Here is a 22,054-nt window from a genome sequence, read left to right as displayed (position 1 = left end):
GAAAATGGGCTCAAATCTCCATCAGCTGCTAACTGGAACCAAAGCGCCTTTCCATCTGCCAAACCATACAAATGCCCTTGGTGCCAACCTCTACGTATACCAGCAAAGGACAAACACAAAAACCCGCACGCACACAGTGTTATGTGTGTGAGAGTCAGGCCATTACTGCAGGAAAAGCAGAAGCATCTCTCCTCTCTAGGAAGGTGAAACAGTTACCTGACAAAGCAAAGGAGCCTTTCTGCTAATCAGTGTGCCTGAAGACAGAGCCCCTATAGGGTTACCTGTGCAGCCACCCACGCTATTAGCTAATCAGCAAGAATATGACTAAGGTGGAAGTAGAGCTAGGCAACTTGCTATTTCCCTCACTAGAAAGAATAATTGAGGCTTGCAGAAACACTGCTACAGCATGAAATGAAGGAACGATTGCCTGTTGGGAAACAGCATGTTACTCTAAACTTACTCCTTCTCCCTCCCCCTCCCCATTTCTTCCTCAAATCTAATGCAGCACCTGCAAAGAAGTCAGGAATTGGTTAAGTGGCATTTGGGCTCAGTGCTGCCTTTGTCCCTATGTACAAATGGAAAAAACAAAACAAAACGAACGCTGCACTGTGAAGGATAGTTCTGTCAATAGATCAAAGCCTACTCAGATTCAATTATATCACCCAAGACCTTAGTTTGCTCCATGCTTTATGTATATTGTGCGAGTGGGAACAGGGAAGGAGAAGAGACAGCTTTTGTGAGCCAGTTGTGTAAAAATATCTGCTTCCACAGCTTCATTTTGGAAAGGGAGATGCATATAAAGAAGCAGAATTTCAGCATGAAGTTACTGATATCTCCATACCCAGCAATCTAAATACATAACTGCCCCGTAGGGCAGTTCTCAGTCTGTGCTGGGATAACAGTCTGAATCTCCCTCCCTTAACAGAGCAGTTGCCATCTTTACTCTTCTCCACAGTTGAAAAACTGCACAATAACGAAGAGGTAACAGTGACAGCTCCCCTCAGGCCTGCAGCTGAGGAATAAAGCAGCAGATTGAAAAGAAAGCTTTTCTAGAAGTTTGCCTACCCTGCCTGAGAACATTTACTGCTTCCTCCTCACTACCACTCCAATCATAACCTGGCCATACCTACTTCCCAGGAGCATGAGGAAGAGTTACTGCAGCAGCCAAATGAGTTTTGCCCTGTTTCAGAGCATTTTCCAGTGCCACAGAGGGCCAAGAATGAAGATTCTCCTCAGTCCACAGTAAGTATACTACCACCCATAATGTCCCCAAACCTATCACTAATATGCTGAGGTCATAAACATGCCCTGGAGTTTTAATAATCTATATTATAGAAATGGCTAACAGCCTGAAATAGATTAGCGCAATAGGACTTCTGACACTGTACAAACTAGTCCCTGTCCCAAAGACCCTGCAAAGTGAAAGACAAGAGGTAACAGGTGGGCGAAGTAAATAAGCAGGGGGAGGAAGTAACAAGACTACAAGAAGATATTTTCATTTTCCCTGAGGGCCCCCCCTCCCACATGCACACACTAGTATCAACTATTGAATTTCAACTATAATATTCTATAAGTGAAAGCAGTAATTTACTGGAGACAGGAAATGAGTGAGCTGAGGGTGACAGGAAGCCTGGATTGGGTGCACGCACTCCAATTTTTCCTTTTACCTATTCCAGCCTTCCAAATTGTGATTACATCTGCTGGTTGAAGAATAGCAAACCTACTTTTCTGGGATGATAAAGGAGGACTTTGGAAAAATTAATAAATGTTACAATATAATATTCATAAGCAGGGCAGAACTTAGATGATAACAAAAACTGAAAATGATAACAGAATATAAAAGTAGAGGCAGCTTAATTTGTACCCAATAGTCAATACCCAAGATGGTTTGTTCTCTTACCTGCTTCCCATCTAGTGTTACAAGTCTCTTGACAATGCCTGAATCTAACTTAATGGCTTCTGTGATGTCAGTCAAAACCTGTTCAAAGGAATGAGCAGTCTTTTTATTCAACAGAATTCTCACAGCTTTCCGTGGCTTCACTCCACTCCGAATAACAGTCACCAGTTTGGGTTTAATGAAATCTTTATTCTCCTTCACTTCACTTTTCATCGATGTCAGAGATGTCAAGGATCGAGCAGACCCAGTCTTAACATTCACAGACCAGTTTGGATTGACATTCTTGGTATAATCAACTTTGCGATACGGTTCATTGGATGCACATACATAACTTTCACCTGAAGGGGCGGGGGGGAAGGAGAGAGAAAGACATTGTGATTTAGGGTTTTATGTTAAACACATAGTTCAACTATTCCATACAGTCTCCAAACTGACAATTTCTTGACTGAAGCAGTGCTATGCATTGAGTTTCAAATATTATCTATTTGTCCAATTGACTCCAATGTAAATCACAGTGATATGCTAGGTAGGGGGCCTCAAGAGTCCCTTGTTAGAAATTCTGCTAACCCAAACTGAAGAGAGAGTTGGAGAGATTTCTCTCTCTCTCTCAGAGCTCCCTTTTTACATACTGCTGAATTATCTCTACAAAATATTACATTCCTGGGACTCACAAAAAGTAAAATAAAATAAAAAAATAACTTGCATACACCCACTCACGCCACCCTGTAGAATGTACCCAATAGGAGGAACTGGGCTTCCCTACAGTCACAAATTGTACACTGTGATATTCTAGTAATATACTTGACTAATTTTCTGGAGACAAAGTCTAAGAATTTGCAGAAAAAAAGTGTACAACAATATTAGTTAACTTGCTTTGTGATGTTGCCTCCTTAACACCTCAGATTATTGAAAACATGTTTAAATAGGAAAACACATTAACAGATTATCTAGTCCTTCCTCCCCCTCTTGAAGCTCAAGCACTCTAGGCTTTTTGTGGTGGGGGGGGGGGAATTTTATAACAGTCTCCTGTTAAAATATTGACAGCATATGGCTTGTAAAATACATATGCCCTACTCTAAGATAATAAATTCAAAGAAAGTCCACCAGTTTCCAGAATTTCAATCATATTTAATCATTCATGGGGAAAACACACTAGAAGTAAGTATAGGCCATATATGCAACTTTTATGCTTTATTGTTACTTTGCAGTGTCACGTGGTTGACAGAATTTTGTTAGATCATTTCACACACCAGAGAAATGGAAAAACTGCTGGATGGAGTTATAAAGAAACAGCAACAGAACTCTAGACTAAATGATGGTAATTCTCCAGGGTTGTATTAGTATGCTAAATTAACACTGGATACAGAACAGTCAGTTTTCAGTAAATCTGTTCAAAAGGTTTCAGAATATTCTGCTGAAATCTAGGTTTTAAAGTTGCTCCCAATGGGCCTTTTTCTAATTTGAAATGAACATGCAAGATATAATAAAATGTTTGTAAATATTTAATCTGGTTTTATTAATAAATGATGACTGAGAATCATGCTACATGTAGAGAATAGAAAAGTGCAGAAAATTAGATACATGATGTTACACTTAACTATGGATATGCTAACGCACTTATGTAAACTAATTTCCATTACAAAATCCTCTTCTTTGCTCCCCTACAACTTTGACTCCAAAAAAACTGACCTGGCCTGAAAGTTGCATTGTTTACCCTAATCGGGAAAGAAACTGTAAATTTCCTTCACAGGTTACAGAAACAAATTGCCTTTGAGTTACTATGATTTGAAATTTACTTGTCCGTTTTCTTACTCCAGTTGAAGTGACTTTTCCCTTTCTAGTTTACTAGAAAACTAAAATTCCCAGGAAGCTTATTTAACTTGCAATATTTGAAGAAAATAAGTTATTAGTTATTTTTGTTCTGCATAATTTGGAACCCAGTTCTATCTACTCTTTGATGTCATTGGAAACTGATCCCATTGCGGTCAACAGGAACATATCAGACACTGTGCATTGGCAGATTGCAGTTTAGAGTCCTTTTATAGCTGACAGTTCGAAGATCTCTGTTAATACCAAAAAGTGTCATATACCATATCTCATACTAAAAGGAGGAGAAGTCAGAGTCAATGTGTGCAGCGTGTCTATGAAACGTATCAGGAGGAAATATTTAATACATAGGCTTGAATTTTTCACACACAAACACACACACACACACAATCAAAATTTACAGATAGGCAGAGAAAATTGTTCCTTGAGAACTCAGAGTTTAAAAAATATTTACTTTGTATATTTTGATAAGTGATGTTGACAATTTGTGTTTTAATGGTTATAAAGCTTTAACGTTTTGAATCTCAATGTCTATTGTCATTAAATAATTATCTAACCCAGCCCCATTAACCGGCTATAATGAAAGAAGGATAGAAGACTCTTGTCAAGGTTCCTTCCCCACTCTGAACTTTAGGGTACAGATGTGGGGACCTGCATGGACACTTCTAAGCTTAATTACTAGCTTAGATCTGGTATCACTGCCACCATCCAGAATTTTCAGTGTCTGGATCACTCCCTTTCCCCCCAAAACCTTCCCCTCCCTGGGCAGCCTTGAGAGACTCCTTAACCAATTCCCTGGTGAGTACAGATCCAATCCCTTGGATCTTAAAACAAGGAAAAATCAATCAGGTATTAAGAAAAAGGCTTTTAAAATAAAGAAAAGAAAGGTAAGAGAAAACCCTCTGGGAGAGATCATCATACCAGCTACTCTCACAGACAACAGATTCAAAACACAGAGGATGTTCCCTGGGGCACAAATTTAGTTACACAAAAAAAACCCCACCCAATTTGATTCTACCTCTAATTGCATAAGACAGGTTACAAAGAAATAAACATAAAACCTATTTATTCCTTTCTAAAACTTACTACTCTGATCAGAGGCTGGTTCCTTGATCTTTTTCACTCTGGCTGAAACTGAAACTCTAAACAAAGGAAAAACTTACCTCCTTCCTTTTGAAACATCTCATTCCCCCATTGGTTCCTCTGGTCAGGTGTTAGCTAGGCTAGGTGAACTTTTTAACCCTTTACAGGTAAAAAGAGGCATTAACCCTTAACCTTCTGTTTATGACAACTCTTGACATGGATTTGATCAGCCACAACTTTATTATTAGATGTCTGGGACTACCCAGCAGATAAAAGTCTGCAGTGCAGGCAACTTCATGATAATTCAAGTAACTACCCGGGGCTTCCACCAACCTCCCTTCATTTTCCATCCAGGTCTTCCAACCAACTCATTGCTGGGACCTTACCATGCACTCCCCATCCCCACCCCACAGGAGGGTTACAGTGGGCTATAAGAAAGGAGGTTGGGTTCCTTGCCATACCATTCATAGGAACCCTAATACCCACCCACACACGCCACAGACCGTGAAATAAGCCGTTCCCCATGAAATCTGATCTTCCCCTGGCTGTGGGGAGCACCCCAGATGGGGGCTCCTAGCTGCAAGTCCCTGTCGGGCTGGGGAGGGACAGGACTAGTCCTTCTCCTACATGGCCACTCTCAGGGGGAGATCAGACCCACCTCTGAGTGCATCCCCCTGGTGCAGGAAGCTCCAGTGCTGGGCCCCAAAGGTTCCTGCAGCTAGAGGAGGTTTTCAGATGTTGGTCCAATCTCCACCTGCTGCTGAGAGCGCCCCAGCTGCGAGTCCCCGCTGCCAGAAAAGGGAGCCCCACGATCACAACACTCAAAATTTCAGATGTAAAGTCTGAACACATGAAATTGACCAATTTTAAAACCTCTGGCCATGAAATTGATCAAGATGGACCATGAATTTGATAGGGCCCTCACCATTGGTACTTATGCAGACCAATCATCAAAATATCTTGCAAACATCTCCAATGGCCATAGATGGGAAACTATATGGGGAGGGCTCTGAGTTACTACAGTGAATTCTTTCCCCAGTGTCAGCCCAGTGGGTCTTGCAGATATGCTCAGGCCCTAACTGATCACCATATTTGGGGTAAGGAATTTTCCCCCCAAGTCAGAGTGGCAGAGACCATGGGGGTTCTTCATTTTCCTCTGCAGCATGGGACATAGGTCACTTGCTGGTTTGAATTAGAGTAAAAGGTGTATTCTCTGTAACTCAAAGTCTTTAAATCATAATTTGAGGATTTCAGTACTGAGTCAGGGGTTATACATCTATCATTGCAGGCCACAGAACTTCACTCCAATGTGCAGGAGGTCAGGCTAGATGATCACAATGGTCCCCTCTGGCCTTAAAGTCTGAGAGTCTACATGAATCAGGGAGCCAAAACCAGCTCCCTGAAACCCCATGCCTCACCGTCCGCCAAGCACAGCTTGGTTGCAGGAAAGAATCTGGCCCATTCTCCATTTTTCTGTGTAATTATTTCATCATTTGAATACTCGCGCAGCTTCCAGTGATTTTAATGAGATCGATGTGTGTATATCAGAGGGCAGATCCAGACTCTGATATAACAAGAGTTCTGATATGTGGTCACACCAATTTTCTGGCAAGATCAGATCACTGTTTTACCCACCATAAAGAAATCTGTGAACTTATTTAAGAATTATCCTTCTCCTCCAGCAATATTTTCACATTAAGTTTGTGATATCTTTGTAGTTTCTGCATTTTGTTTAAAAAAAACAGCAATAATCAAACAATGAAAGATAGTACAGAGTATGGAAAAAGTCCTTACTCTATTAGATTCAGGGGTACATGCTTATTTTCTGCTAGAACCCTATTGAGCTATATGGCTGCTCTGTCTCTAAATACTGGATTGCCAAATAGAAACACCCAGTGATCTGAGAGATCTTTCTTAACCCTTGCCAACAGGCTTATTAAAATTATAGATGCCAAAACAGCTAAAGGAAAAAACACACTTCTAAATGAGCTGTAAAAACAGATGTTAGCAGATAACTAAGAGAGATTTTTTTTTTTAAAGTTAAAGAACTACATTTTTTACAGACCAATTTTTTTTCTGAAAATTGTTTTAAAAGGAGCAGATTTCTTTGTGAAATTGCTGAGGAATGGGCACAGTACAGTGGGACAAAAGGAAATATTTGTACTTTGCGTGAGAGGGAATGTTTTGAAAGATTAAAGCAGAACCTAGGAATCCCAATTACCAGTTTTCTACTCTAAACAGTACAGCAAATTGTTTACTAGGTGACCTTGGGCAAGTCACTTGGGCCAGCATTTTCAAATTTTAGTCACTTAAATCAATATTTGGGCACTTAAGTGGCTTGTTTATCAAAAGTGAACTACCTCCAGTTCAGCTTCTGTGGAAGAAGAAAAAGTAATCTCCCATTTATTTAGGTGCCTAACTTTAGGCACTCAAGTTTGAAAATATTTTATGAGCCACATTTTGGTTCAGTTCACTTATCTTTTAATATTCTACCAACTTTTTATATGAAATAACTTATCCTTAACTGAATAACATCATAGAGTAGATATCTTGTAACAGTTATAAAAATATTAGTATTTCCAATATCCCAAAAGAGATCCCAAAAGAAGTGATATTACATAAAACCATTGAAATCAGCAACCTCTGGATTAAAGTATGTCAGGCAGCTATGTAACTCTTGCACTACAATGCACAAAGAGAGAAAATTAGAAGTAGCACCATGAGATCGTCACAAATGTACCAAAAGCAGGCAGTACCTTAGTGGTTAAGTTTCACCCAAAAAGCTTTTATTTTCTAAATCACTTGGAATTTGAGTGACAGATGCTTTGAAGAAAGATATAGGTTTCAATATTAACATAGGTTAAACCAATAGGAAAGGAGTAAGGGCCTTTGGCTACAAAATGCTAATTCAAGTGACATTCATTGCATGTTTGCTTGCCTTCAAAAATATTCATGTATCCAATGCTAAAAAATTAATAAAAGTCAAAGTTAAGCCTGATGGCCAAGGTTTAATTTAAAGAGTCTGGAGAAAAGAAAATGAATGTTAGACAGAAGCAGGTTCCCCGGATGAAATACATGTATTAATGTTTATAATGAAATTAAAGGACAACAGAACAGAAAGACTTCCTGTTCTTAGAATATTACCATTCTAGATTTTCCCAATGCTACCTCAACACTGCCATTACAGATGCTCATCATGATAGGATATTTTATTTATACTACACTAGTTAATATGACACACAGTTTATCAGATTTATAATGGAACACTCATCACAACACTGAGAGTCTTCCTATAATATTTTAAATCTATATTAATCTACCAGAAGTGAAATTTTTTTTAAATCAGTTCCCTTTTCCAAGGTTTGAATAAGGCCAAATCTCTTGAACATCTGGGGAAGTCATGGGGTCTATTTACTAGGATTTTTTCTGAGGTGGGTCAAGTTGATGTGTTACAATTTTCTTCCTTTGACAGGAAGGGGTAGGGAAGTTTTTTTAATTAAATTTTTTTTAAAAAGTTACAGAATCCATTTCAGACTGTGTAAAATTCAATATTTTAGCTCTACTTTGCCAAACTTCCATTTCAAAACACAGGCTGCATGCAGGTTCTTGAATTTGAAAGAATAGCCAATATACACAGGCAAAAACTGGCATAGTTCACAAACACTGATCTAACAACCAGTCTGATACCTGATAGGCTTATTATTTGGTCACCTTAGTGTATTGTAGATTGTTTTTCAATTCTATGCCTGCTCTCTCTTCACGTGGGGTCAGATTGGGCTACCACACCTGCATGCCTACACATCTGGCAAGATCAAAGATAAGAACAGAAGAGAAAGAGAGAGAGAGAACGAACATTATTTAAAAATGGAAAAAACTCACACTCTCTTTAAAATAAATGAGTGTGTGCTTGGTTTAGTAATTTAAGAGAAGGGATGAAATCTTGGCTCCATTGAGAGTTCAATGATAAAACTCCCGTTGGCTTCCATGGGGCCCGGATTTCAACCAACATTCCTAAATACCATCAGAGACCTTGCTAAATGTTCTGATAATGATATTTAATTACACCAACTAAGACAATATTTTGCATGTTCTGATGGGTTACGCATGGAACTGGGAGCCAGGAACTCTCAAACAATAATCTTGGATCTGCCACTGATTTGCTTGGGCAAACTGGCAGGTTATACTAACTTCAGCTAGCACACGTAAGTGCAAATTGAAACCCCTCACTCCAGCAATGAGCACTGCCCTGCAAATAGGATGCACTTCAGTGGGCGGACAGGTGTAGTTTCTAAAAGACAACAAATTCTAGTACTCTTCACCCATTTCCCACATCTGTAAAATGTGAAAAAACACTACCATCCAGACAGGGAAGCATTAATGTTTCAACAACGCTCTACAAAACACCATGTATTCTAGCAAGGTGACTCTCCTGTGTCAAGAACGTTCTTGTCTCTGTATCTTTCTTTTGCAGTAAGAGTGGGACTTAATTGAAAGCATTTTACATTATGTGAACACTGATTATTCTGTATGTATAAATCCAGTGAATTTGATATGTTGCTATATTTACCATTACACCAACAGATTTTAAATCCATTTGAACTCAAAGTTTTGATTTCCTGAACAACAACAAAAAATCCTCTGACGCTGTGAATATTAGCTCCCACTAAATACAAACATTGATGTGTAGAAATATTTTCCCCCAGGGTTACATTCTATATTTAAACCCATATTAATGAAATAGTTTCTAAATATCATTGAATACAATGTAACAAATGCATAAAAAGGCAATTCCACCCAATGTAATGCAAGTTTAACTGCTTTTTCAACTTTCCTATAGAAGGTTTTCCCATTTCAGATTTGTATACATATTACCTAAACTGGAGACTATGGGCCAGATATGAAGGCCACAGAAATCATGGGAATCCTTTGGATCAGACCCTAAATTTCAATTCACTCATAAATGTATCATCCCTAGAGGATTAGCATGATTCCACATACACATAATAGCTATGTTTCCAAGTATGTAAATATGCTGTTGACTTTAATATGCAGTGAACTTTACATTAATCTACAGTTTGAAATATTTTAAGCTAATGCATAACAGCCACAAATGGCATACACAAATAGCAATTGCCTTGCTGAAAATACAAAGCACGAGTCTTTAGTATACAGCAGTAGCTTTCAAACTGTGGGATATGCAACTGGTTAAGACTTTTCCCTTGTTTCTTCAAAATATTGTTGATAACATAATTTCTCTCACTAGCTGAGTGTCCTGCTCCAGCTCCTGCTGCCAAGCTGGAGAAATGGGGAAGGGATGAGGAGCAAGGGGACCTGGTGGCCTCTTCCTGTGCCGGAGGGGGAGGGATAGCTCAGTGGTTTGAGCATTGGCCTGCTAGACCCAGGGTTGTGAGTTCAATACTTGAGGGGGCCATTTAGCAACTGGGGGCAAAAATCTGTCTGGGGATTGGTCCTGCTTTAAGCAGGGGGCTGAACTAGATGACCTCCTGAGTTCCCTTCAAACCCTGACATTCTATGATTCTATACCAGGTCACTCATTCTCCAGGGGCAGATACCAATGCACCCCCTTGGGAGGTAGTTCCTGCCTACCAACATAGGCTCTTTCACCTGCAAGCTGGTGACTGAGCCAGGACCAGAGGAGCCTGTGGCCTGTGAATGATTCTGGGGATCCTAGGGACAGGAGTATGAGGAGAGGTGCACAGCTTGGATTTCTGCATCCAGTTGGGGCCACCTTCCTGGACTTTCTATATCCCAGGCCTGGGATGCTCACAGGCCAAGGAGCAGTTGCGCATCTAGCCAGGATGGACTCCCTGACCCTAGACATCCAAGAAAATACTCTCTTAGAAAAAAGTGTGGTGCACATAGGACATGACTCTCTGAAGCAGGGCACAGCCAAAAAAAACCCCAAAGTTGGGAACCTCTGATGTACAACACTGGCATTCAACATAAATCATCAACTCTCCAGTTTTTAGATGGTAATATGAAATTTGTTAGGTAGATATTGCATGGCTGATTACAAATATAAAAGCAAACTATACGCTGATGAAAAGGAAATTTTGTTAAGCAATAAGAGGCTTATTAGGCAGAAATAATATGAGCGCTACTGAAGTAGGTTACAGTCTAGCTTCTGTATCCAGCCAAACTATTTTGCAAGAAGCTCAGCCAGGCTGCAGAACTATTTTGGCAGAAGTATGAAAGCGCCTCACAAGTTGGCATTGTAATTTCAATGGGGCATATGTAAAATCCAAAGATTTACTAGAATAATGTTTGCAACAATCAAGAAGTGACATCTTTTCTGTGCAGAAATCCTCCTGGTAATAAGAAATCCCCATATAAGGCCTATGCTTGTTTAAAAAGATAGAACTTCTGTTGATGTTTTGGACCATTATACAATCAACAAATAATTTAATTTGTTTCTTACTCTCTGCCTCAGAGTTTGGAGTGTTACACATGAGGAACAAATGTTACTGGCCTATAAGACCCAAATTCCTAAGTAGTTTTCCCTTGGGTTGGGAAACTAAACATTTCCCCAATATTTTATTCTTCACAGAAAAACCTGTCACACCCTAATCCAAGGCTTTTTGGATCCATTTGAATTAATAGTTTTCAGAACACCCTACAAAAGTCTCAGGCTCTTGGCTATGCAGTTGGAAAAAAGTGATATTGCACAGATTAGAGAAAAAATGAGAGAGCTGGGTCCTGTCCTTTTATGATAATTAAGAGAGTTCTTGAGACCAACTATTTTCTGGATTCATGTAAAATTGGGATATACTATTTCCCCTGATTTTAAGCAGATAAATTTATTTAAATATTTTGCTGTTGTTACTTGGGTAAAACTCGTATTGAAGTCTGGAGGAATCTAAAACTGTAAGGCTGTGTTCAGAATGGCGAGGTTTAAGAGGAATATCTGCAAATCTTCCTTTGGCAAGCTGTGTTTTTGATCATGAGACTTTTGATCAGAACACTTTTGGCTTGCTTCTTAAATGTGTAGCCAGTTGGCTGTGATGTATAATGAAATTGTATAATGTTCATGCCATGAAAGGTACTGAGATATTTGGCAACTACTTTCCTAATGACCATATATAATCATAGGTCACATACAGTTTTATTGTGTGGTGCTGTTCAAGATTCTTTTTTCTTTTCTTTTTCCAATTTCATTATACATCACAGCCAACTGGCTACACATTTAAGAAGCAAGCCAGAAGTGTTCTGATGTCCCATGATCAAAAACACAGCTTGGCAAAGGAAGATTTGCAGATATTCCACTTAAACCTTGCCATTCTGAACACAGCGTTACAGTTTTAGATTCCCCCAGACTTCAATACGAGTTTTACCCAAGTAACAACAGCAAAATCTGATCCTCTGCATTCACAAAATGATGATGATCCCATTCTGCTATCTCAATTCAGAATAGGTGTAATGCAGTTCACTGTACTTCCTGGAGTGTCAATGAGTTTATCTTAGAGGTCTCATTATAAAATGTTTACAGTAAGTGCTTTGCCATATTTCCTATATGTTGGAAGCTGCATAACGATATAGTGGGAAACTAAGTATGAATCAGCATCCACTATCACAAGATGCTTCCATCTAGTTCTTCTAGATACCATAAGTTGTCTCCAATTTTACACACACTAATATTTAATAGCATTCCTCTTTCCTGCCCCCAAATTAGAGTATAAACAATTATCAAGTACAGTAAAAGTTATGATGGAAATTTTAATTACACAAAGTTTAGGGAATTCAAGAAATGAAAGGGTCAGATTCAGTTCTCATTTATACCAGATTTACATTAAGGTAACATATCAGAATCTTCTTCATAATTTCCAGACCGCTGGTAGTTCAGTTTCCTTTTTAAATGCAGTTAAAACTTCAACCAGAATATTTCAATAATGGATCTTTTCATGCTTCTCTTCCTTGGTTTAAATTAAGAGATTTTTATAATCACCACATGAGATATAAGACTGAACTGCTCCAGACATAGAGCAAAGGCTAGTTCATTTACCCAAATATTAGACACATTCAAATAAGCATAGGTAACTTGTGTGTGTGTGTGTTTATTTTTTAAATCAGATGTGTATCTGAACAGCCATATTTAAATTGATAAGATACATTGGGTATGTGCACTCTACTATTTTCAAATGCTTATACCATTTTTCAATATGTATTCTTTTTTCTCAGTCAATAAAGTTTACATTCCTGATAGAGGACTGAGTACATACTAATTTTTTTAAAACAAAAAGGCTTGAGTTCTCAGAATGCCAACACAAGGAGAAGCGTATCAGAGGTGTAGACGTGTTAGTCTGGATCTGTAGAAAGAGACAAAGAATCCTGTGGCACCTTACAGACTAACAGAAGTATTGGAGCATGAGCTTTCGTGGGTGAATACACACAAGGAGAGAACACCGAGTCTCAGATTCACAAAGGTGTTTAAACCCCTGATTTAACCACTTCAGTCCCAGTGTGATCCACAAAACTGCTCAGCTGCCGCTTTATCCTCCGGGTACCTAAACTGACTCAGTGCCTAAATTTTCAGAGTAAAAAGTTCCTTAGGCACCTACAGCTATGTCTACACTAGAGACCTTACAGCAGCACAAACTGTAGCGCTGCAGCTGTGCCACCATAAATTCTCCCATGTAGCCGCTCTATGCAGGCGGGAGAGAGTTCTCCCATTGGCATAATTAAACCACCTCCCACAAGCAGTGGTAGTTATGTCAGCAGGAGAGGGTCTCAATCTCTCTTATTTAAATATTTAAACACAGTGGAATAGCTTCAAAAGTCATTGGGCCAGAGAGTGAATGACTCTGTAGAGTTCAGTGGTTAGGGTATCCACTTCAGAGGTCCAAGACCCTTATCCAATCACTCTTTATTATTACAAAGTGAACTAGCTTCAAGAGGAGAAACTGAGGGAGACTCAGAATGTTCCATAGCTCAGCAGTCAGAACATTCTTCTGAAAACTGTGGGAGACCCCTTGTTCAAATCTTCTCTATCAAGCAGAGGGAGGAATTGAACCTAGGTTTCCCACATTCCAGATGAGTGGTCTAATCACTGAACTAAAAGTTTTAACAACCATCTCTGCCACCTCCTCCAACCAGTTTGTGCAGAGCAAGGCAGGTACCTAACTCCTCTCTCATAGAACTGGAAGGGACCCTGAAAGGTCATCAAGTCCAGCCCCCTGCCTTCACTAGCACAACCAAGTACTGATTTTGCCCCAGATTCCTAAGTGGCCCCCTCAAGGACTGAGTCACAACCCTGGATTCAGCAGGCCAATGCTCAAACCACTGAGCTATCCCTCTCCCATGCTACAGGAAAAGGGTTTCCTGGCTGTGAATCAGAGACAGACAGACTTAGGCACCTAGCACTGTGGGGAGGGGCTCAGGATTCCACCCCTCTCGCTCATCTCCCATTCATTAATTTCAGCCATTCCCTGCCTACTATGCTGGTTTTGGTGCCTCCCACTCTTAGGACACCTCTCTCCCTCCAAGTACTGTATAGGCCAAGGAGTCTAGGCACCTAACACAGGCTTTGTGGATCCCAGCTGCTGATTCAGTGATTTTCCTAGCACTTAGAAGTTAAGTAATGCAGCACCAAGTCCCTTTGTGGATTCAGGCCTAAATTCAGGTAACAAAAGCAGCTAAACTAAAGTTACTGAAATTTTTAAATAATCTGCCTTTAAACAGAGTACAAATATGAAAAGCAGCCCAAAAGGCAAGTTTTTCTGCAAATGTACAGACACCTAAGATGTCAGCTTAGAATGAAAATGCTTCTTAATTATAACTATAGCATTAGGTTAAAAGAACCTATGTGCACTCCTGGGAGATGACAATATGAGAGGGGTATCAATTGTATTCTACTCAATCTCTGAACAGTAAATTTGGAACAAGAATCTTGGGCTGAGATATGGCCCTTGGTTTGCCTTTGTTAGGTGTTAATGGGCTTCTATTAACTCCTGAGGTTGAGATAAAGTGTCCTGCTTCTCAGTGAGAAACTACACAACAGAACAGAATAGGTGACACAGTTGAGTGTCGCCAGAGAAAGAGCCACTAGAAAGAGCCATCAGTCCCCCCCCCCTTTTTTTTTTTTTTTTTACACAAGTGGGGCACTTTGAGGAACATAAGTCAAAGCAGGCATCTGATTCCCCTTCATATTTCTGTCTTGTAAGCCTCAGCTCATTCTCACAGCACCCATTACTTCTAATAAGGATGTAGATAGTTCCCTTTCTGCTTGACTCTTTCGTAGCGCTACTGAGGACTATTCCCTCTGACCTTCCAATTTAAAGAATCATTAGAGTATCCTTTCTCTATTTCATACCACAAGGAGACCAGATTTCCAAAGCACTAGTAAACTTCATTTCCCTTCCTTCCTGATTTCTTAGGTCCTTGGACAACTTACAAATGATCATGTTCTTGTCCTCAATCTACTTAAACTCCTCAGATACAGACCCTTTGAGAAGCTAGGATGCCACACTTACTCATTCTCACCTAGTCCTTTCTCTGCTTGCCCCTGCTCTCACCTTCTACTTTGTAAGGGGGTACAGATGAGAATTTTCTGAAAAGCATGCTTAAGCATGATTAAGGCCACAGGTTATCAAGCTTGCTGATTCTATCATTTGGCTTACTCACAAGAAGTAGACACCTACCCTGAGAAACACGCCCATAAATTACAATTTTTTCATACTAAGGAGATCCCCAGTGGTGGTTTTGTTCATATCACAACAGTTTATTGCACTAACATTTCCTATGTAAACTGAAAACACTGCATCTCACCAATACAGTTAACATATATTTGAGATGCACAAATATTTTAGAAGCATTGTTTTTTAAAAAAGTATCTACCTTCCTGTGTTATACCAGCCAGATCATCCCTGCCCTTTACCTTTTTTATGATTTCTGAGATGCCCTGGCTTTTGGCTTCAATGCAAGAAGATAATTGTGCCTTTTGCAAGCAGGGAAGATACAAATTGCCAGCTGGTGCTAGCATCTGGGTGTTCTGGCACAAGGAAAGATGTTCTTGACCTACTTCATAAAAGCATACATCAGTTATAACCTTGAGTACTTTAACAGGATTTACCCGATATTGTGATATGCAACAATACTCAAAAGCAGTAAGTACTTGGATCACTCACTAATTGGTTCCCACCAATGCTTGCTTTCTTCTGCTCCCTGCTAACATGAAATAGCCATCTCCTCAGGACAGATAAAACAATATCCTGGGACACTGCTCCCTGCCATGGATAATGACAGCCCTACTGAGAATCTTTCTACATCCTTCCAAAGGGCTTCTCTACATGTGCCTAGCATCCTTGACAACTTTGAGTATGTTGCCAGTGGTGCTGACATACCACAAGAGGTTTAACTATAGCTGTTGAAAGCAAATCCTATTAAGAGTATTTGTGCTACACAGAACACTGAAGATATCCTATCACTTGCCACATCAGAATGCCTGTTTCATCAGTGATGAAGACCACTTTTTCTTGGTTCTTCCAGAAGTCCAAAAAAAATTTCCTGGTTAAAACTGCCAAGGAGCCTCAATATTTTCCTGGTTCCAGAAAAAACCTAAGTATGTGATAATGAGAGGCTGCATGGCCAGTAAAAAATAAAAAGTAAAACAAAAGATGCTAACGAAACAGAGAGAGTCATGAGCACCAGCTTCTGCCACTGAAGAATTATAGTGTGTTTTCACCCCATTCCTAGTGCCTAGACAACACAGTGGTAATATAAAGTCATTTCAAGAATTAAAAAACTAGACACTTATCTAGACATCTCAGATATACTTCAGTTTCTGCAAACTGATCTTATGTCCCATACTCAACCAACTAATCATTGGGAGTGGGAAGGAAGAAAAAGAAAAAAAAAGTTGTTCCACTATGGCTATATAAAGGTGAAATATAAAAATGCTCATGGGAATCCTATTACCCCAAACCCAAGAATATTTTGTTGGTGTCACATATAGTAAGTGTGTGCATCACATCAGCAGAAGGATGAGGAGAATTTACACACACAATATCCTGCTGTTCTCAAACAAGGATATATACTATAGAGGTGAGAAACATGGGTTTAGCAAGAGGGTGTATCCCTAATAAAATCTTATTCTCCCTATTCCCAACAGCTCACACTATTGATGATTTTGCCAAGCAGACTTGGGTCTTGTATATTAAAGGACACAGCCCTGCTTCCATTAACTCCAATATAAGCAGACTCAGAACCTTAGAGATTCTTCTCTCTGCAGGCACCTGAGTTGTCAAATTGACAATCCAGAGATATTTATATCTATTGGAGCTGGGAACAGACCAGTCTCTTTGGAATGTGCTCAGCATCTTTGGTCCAGCAGACCATGAGTTTGCATGCCCTTCAGAACATGATGCGAAGCATGTTTAACCAGACTTGCTGAAGGATGTGAAATTTTTAAGTGGCAGTTGTTAGGTTACATTTATTGTTGTGATGTGTGCTGTTGAATTTGTTTGTGGCTATAGATAAGTTATAGGCACACTATACACATTAAACAAACAAGAACAGTAGTGCCTGATTTCTTTTTAAATGTCAATAGAATTTCTTACTGTATGTGCCCAAGCCCACAACAAAGCATGTAGCATCTCAATTTAGCTGATACAGAATATCATGACACAGGGTTTGATCAGCCAGTTCCTATATGCCAAACTGACAAATAGCAAATTTACCTTAAAGTGCTCATCTGCACTGGATCTGTCTAGAGCTGTAAAGAGTGACTCTGAGCTGAGACAAGCTTAACACAGCACCTACTGGCTTGGTCACAGAGGCTCGGGGCTCTCTTTAGGCTCACCTGATACAGTTGCTGCTGCAGGCCAACAAATCAGAACTATTGTGGCTCCAAGTATCAGCTGCAGAAATGGGCAGGATGTACATACAGCTTGTCCTGCCAACAGAGACATGAAGGACTGAGGTAGGTGGCTACATTGGCTCTGGTACCTGGCCATCAGTTACCATACACAAGAGCCTTCCACTGTATTTACAACATATGCAACTCTACTAATGGCGCAGAGACGATTCAAGTCTACTGCCAATGTTCTTTTAGAAAGATTAATTCCACCGTGGATTTCCATTCAAGTCTGCTTGGTCAGAAGGGAAGAGCAAGTAAAGAATAAGTCTCTCCACCAAACTGATGGAGTCCTGACTGCAAAGTAGGGTTTCTATGGGCTCTTATAGATGGTAGAGCCATTTTCTGTACTCTTTTCCCTGCCCCGCCATGCTTCCTGCCTCAGGGTTTTCTCTTCTCTATATGCACGGTAAACAGACCTATAACAGAAACTAATGTTGGTGAAATTTGGTGTGCTAATTGGAGCATATGCTAATCCAATCATGATGCTGAAGGACTTTTTGAATATTCCTGTAAGCTGTGTTGATCACGGATAAGTGAGCAAATTACTGGGAATCTTTTTTCCTTTTATTTTACTTAGAGAACCATGAAAATGATTTTTCAATAGCGGTATTATTGTTGTTGCTGTGCATCTGACGAATAAAACGAAAGGGCACACTCAATGAGCATATAACAAAAGAGGGACAAATACTGGCCTCAACTGTACCCTTAAAACTCCACCTAAATTAATAAGACTGCAGAGGTATAGAAGCAGAATTTGTCCTGATGATTCTAACCAGTACATGATAAAAAAAGAAACAAAAAGATACTATGGATGAAAGTTTATAATGACCCTGATAGGAATCAATCAGTTTTAACAATAACTGTACTAAAAGCCACCTAAAACAGGCAATCCCTCCTTCCTGAAACCACTTTAATAAGCAATTACATATTTTTTTGGCATTAAATTTATTTAACTATTATTTAAAACAGGGGTGGGCAAACGTTTTGGCCCAAGGGCCACATCTGGGTACGGAAATTGTATGGCAGGCCATGAATGCTCATAAAATTGGGGGTTTGGGTGTGGGATGGAGTGAGGGTTCTGGGGTGGGGCCAGAAATTAGGAGTTCAGAGTGTGGGATGGGGCTCCAGAGTGGCGCAGGGGGTTGGGGTGAGGGCTCCAGATAAGGGTGTGGGCTCTGGGGTGGGGCTGGGGATGAGGACAAAGGATTGGGGATGCAGGAGGGTTCTCTGGGTTGGGACCGAGGGGCTCAAAGGGTAGAAATGGGATCTGCGGATGCAGGAGGGGGTTGGGGTACAGGCTCTGGGAGGCACTTATCTCAAACAGCTCCCAGAAGCAGCAGCATATCCCCCCCTCCGGCTCCTACATGGAAGTGTGGCCAGGTGGCTCTGTGCACTGCCCCATTTACATCTGCATCTCCCATTGGCCACAGTTCCCAGGCCATGTAAGTTGTGGGGGTGGCACTTGGGGTGAGGGCAGCGTGTGGAGCCCCTTGGCTGCCTCCACGTGTAGGAGCTGGAGGGGGGACATACCGCTGCTTCTGGGAACTGTGTGGAGCCACGGCATGTGCAGAGCAGGGCAAGCCCTGGACCCTGCTCCGTGGCAGGAGCTCGAGGGCCAGATTAAAATGTCTGAAGGGCCAGATGTGGCTTCCGGCTTTGCCCATCCCTGACTTAAAAGATCACTTTTACTAGGCACCCATTTTTAGACTAGAGATGGGCAAACTTCTTTTGTCTAATTTCATATTCACTTAAACATCTGAGGTGACATTCTGGTCTCATTGACTTAAACAGGGCCAGGATTTCACTCCTGGTGTTGGAAAGAGTGACTTAAATGATATTGAAAATTCTGCTTAGGCAAGACCATGAAAGACAGACTAGAGGGGGAATAAAGTCCCATTAAAAAAAAAATGGAAAAAGTAAGTAGAGAGCAAGCAACTAATGAAAATGTTGGATGGAAACTATCTATACATCATACACAGAGCACCCACTTATACCAGCCTACCTATTGCATACCCAAACATGCAGCACAGGTATCTGTTAAGTAGATTTTTTAATTGAATAGTCCCTTTTTAAAAAAAAGGAGATTGGAGGAGGATTATGGGTGTTACGTTATAGACAAGGTTTGCAAAAAACAGGATTAGTCTGCAAACACTCCACAAGATTCTCCTATTCCTGCTTAAGGCAAGTGCCATTGCCTTACAAATCAGAGGAGTCTTCTTCAATCAGAGCAATTGCCCATATTTTTAAAATGTATTTCAGCACCTAGAATGCAGACAGCGGCCTACTGAGATTTTCAAAAGTGCCTCAGCACCTGGCTCCCATAAATTTTAATAGGAATTAGGCACTTTTCAATATTCCACTAGATGCCAAGCTGCATCTTCAGAACACCTTTAATAGTTTGGCCTGTCAGATCCTAAGTGTCACTGAAAGTCATTAGGGTCTTAGTCCTAAGTCACTTCTGAAAAAGTGAAGCCCGGTTCACAGCCTCCAGTTTGGTCCATTACATGCCAAAACATAAATATCAAGGCTCCTACAGGATGACTGTTTTCAGAGCATTTTACAATGTAAAGGCTTTCTCTTGTTCTGAACAAATCTGAATTGCCATGGGTGAAACAGATATTAATATAAAACAATGTTATGGGAGTTAAAACAAAACATTTCCCTTCCCAAACAAATAAAAATATCTGGAATACATCCTGAAAATGTATTATTAATCCTATAGTTGAAACAAAATATCAGCCAATTAGTTAATCGCATCAGATCAAATAAATGCTACCATAGGGTACCTCTGGGTAAGCCGCAGGGAAACACCAGTGAGAGGGGGCTGGGGATAGGTAGGAAGGAGAATGGTGTAGGTAGGGGAATAGGCACACAACAAAAAATGTAGCTCTTATACTGACTAGGCCTGTGCTTCTAGGCAGCTTCTCTGCACCTATGTCCTCTTTGTGCTTCTAAAAGAAAGTTAATACTTACCTACCTTCCAAAGATTCATTAGTTGTTTTTTGTTTGTTTTTTAAGAAAACCTCTACAGATGCAAGGGAGCCAAATGCCACACCAGTGTAAATCCAGATTAACTCTGGATTGAAGCCAATGGAGTTACAGAATTCAACCTTAAGTAACTACTCTTGCTAAGGTGCCTTGTGTATTTAGATAGAGAAAACACAACAGGATAACGTGAATGTCTTGTGTAGATACGGTGAGACTGGGAAGGCACAGCATACTGGGGGAATAACAAGAGAAGGTACCTTACAGGAATACAAGGTAAAATAACAACAGGTCAGACCAGCCTGAGTAATGCCCCTCTCAGAAGCCAACCCTCCTGTGCAGCCTGGATTTTACTCCTCAGCAGCTGCAGGTGTCTCTCTTACCTTCCACTAGCTCCTCCAAGCTGGTGAGTTTCCTGCTGCCATCAATGGTGTAGATGGTGCGGACCCCCTGGGGCAGGTTCACATTGTCCGACAGCGACCTGGTGAGCTCGATCAGGAGAGCATCGAAGGAGCGAAAGCGGTCGCTGGAAACTGCAAACACCAAGCCCTTGAAGTACCTGTCCCCATTGCGGTAGAACCGGGCTTTCTTTGCTTTCTTCTCCGAGCTGAGGGCCTGCAGCGTCCGCGTGCGGTAGAAGCTGCAGTGGGCGCTGTGCGCGGGGCTTGGGATGAGCCCGTTTCCCTTGGGCCCGGAGCTGCTGCTGCAACTCGAGCCGGTCCCCGCTCTGCGGGCCCCCGAGCGCTGCTGCCTTTTGTCCCGCTCCTCAAAGTGCTCCAGCTCAATGCTCCTGTTGCTGGCCATTTATTGCACCCCCCCCCTTCCAACAGCTAGTCCCCCTGCTTTTGCCTCAGACCCGCCCAGGACCGAGTCCCCAGAACCCTGCCACTAAGCCTGGCTCAGGGCGTGCAGATACAGCGCACACCTAATTTAGCATCACGCCGAGCCACCCCGCCTGGAAGGATCTGGCGAGAAAGCCGTACCTACCCTGCTCAGTATTTACACCCCTAAGCGCCAACGTTGCCCTTGGGACTAACTGACCTGCAGTGTGATGATCTTTGCCCCCCTCTTAAGACACACATGCACCCACTCACAAACGCATCCCTGCTGCCTGCCTAAGGAAAGCCTAACTCAGCACCTCGCGGCCGGACGCAGCAGCAGCTAGGACACAGGGCACAAACTTCGGGAGGCTGAGGAGTTGCTGGCGGGGGCTGCTAGCTCCTCGCTGTGGCCACGCAGCCTCACACAATAAAGAGGATGCTGCTAGCCATGATGTCCCCAATCATGCCATTCTCTGCGGAGGAGGTCGGGGTGGGGAAGGCATCTCTCTCCCGCCCGCTCCCAGCGCCTTCCAATCCGGAATGCCCAGCTTCAATTGCCCCCCCCCCCAG

General features: G+C 41.2%; 1 protein-coding gene across 2 annotated transcripts in view; it reads right to left on the bottom strand.

Moving 5' to 3' along the window:
- The window catches only part of DCLK2 (doublecortin like kinase 2), a 141,674-nt gene extending 120,192 nt beyond the window's left edge, over positions 1-21,482 (bottom strand). For both annotated transcript variants that reach the window (XM_032793230.2, XM_032793231.2), the window contains exons 1-2: positions 21,047-21,482; positions 1,901-2,235 (exon numbers count right to left, since the gene is read on the bottom strand). In XM_032793230.2, the coding sequence (XP_032649121.1) occupies positions 1,901-2,235; positions 21,047-21,467 (756 nt within the window). In that variant the 5' untranslated portion in view covers positions 21,468-21,482. The remainder of the gene's footprint in view (positions 1-1,900; positions 2,236-21,046) is intronic.
- Positions 21,483-22,054: the final 572 nt, after the last annotated feature.

The sequence above is a fragment of the Chelonoidis abingdonii genome, chromosome 5 (assembly GCF_003597395.2).
Source record: "Chelonoidis abingdonii isolate Lonesome George chromosome 5, CheloAbing_2.0, whole genome shotgun sequence".
In the NCBI taxonomy this organism is placed as follows: Eukaryota; Metazoa; Chordata; order Testudines; family Testudinidae; genus Chelonoidis; species Chelonoidis abingdonii.
Note: the sequence above shows the minus strand (reverse complement) of the source record. Positions and strands in the feature narration are given on the sequence as shown.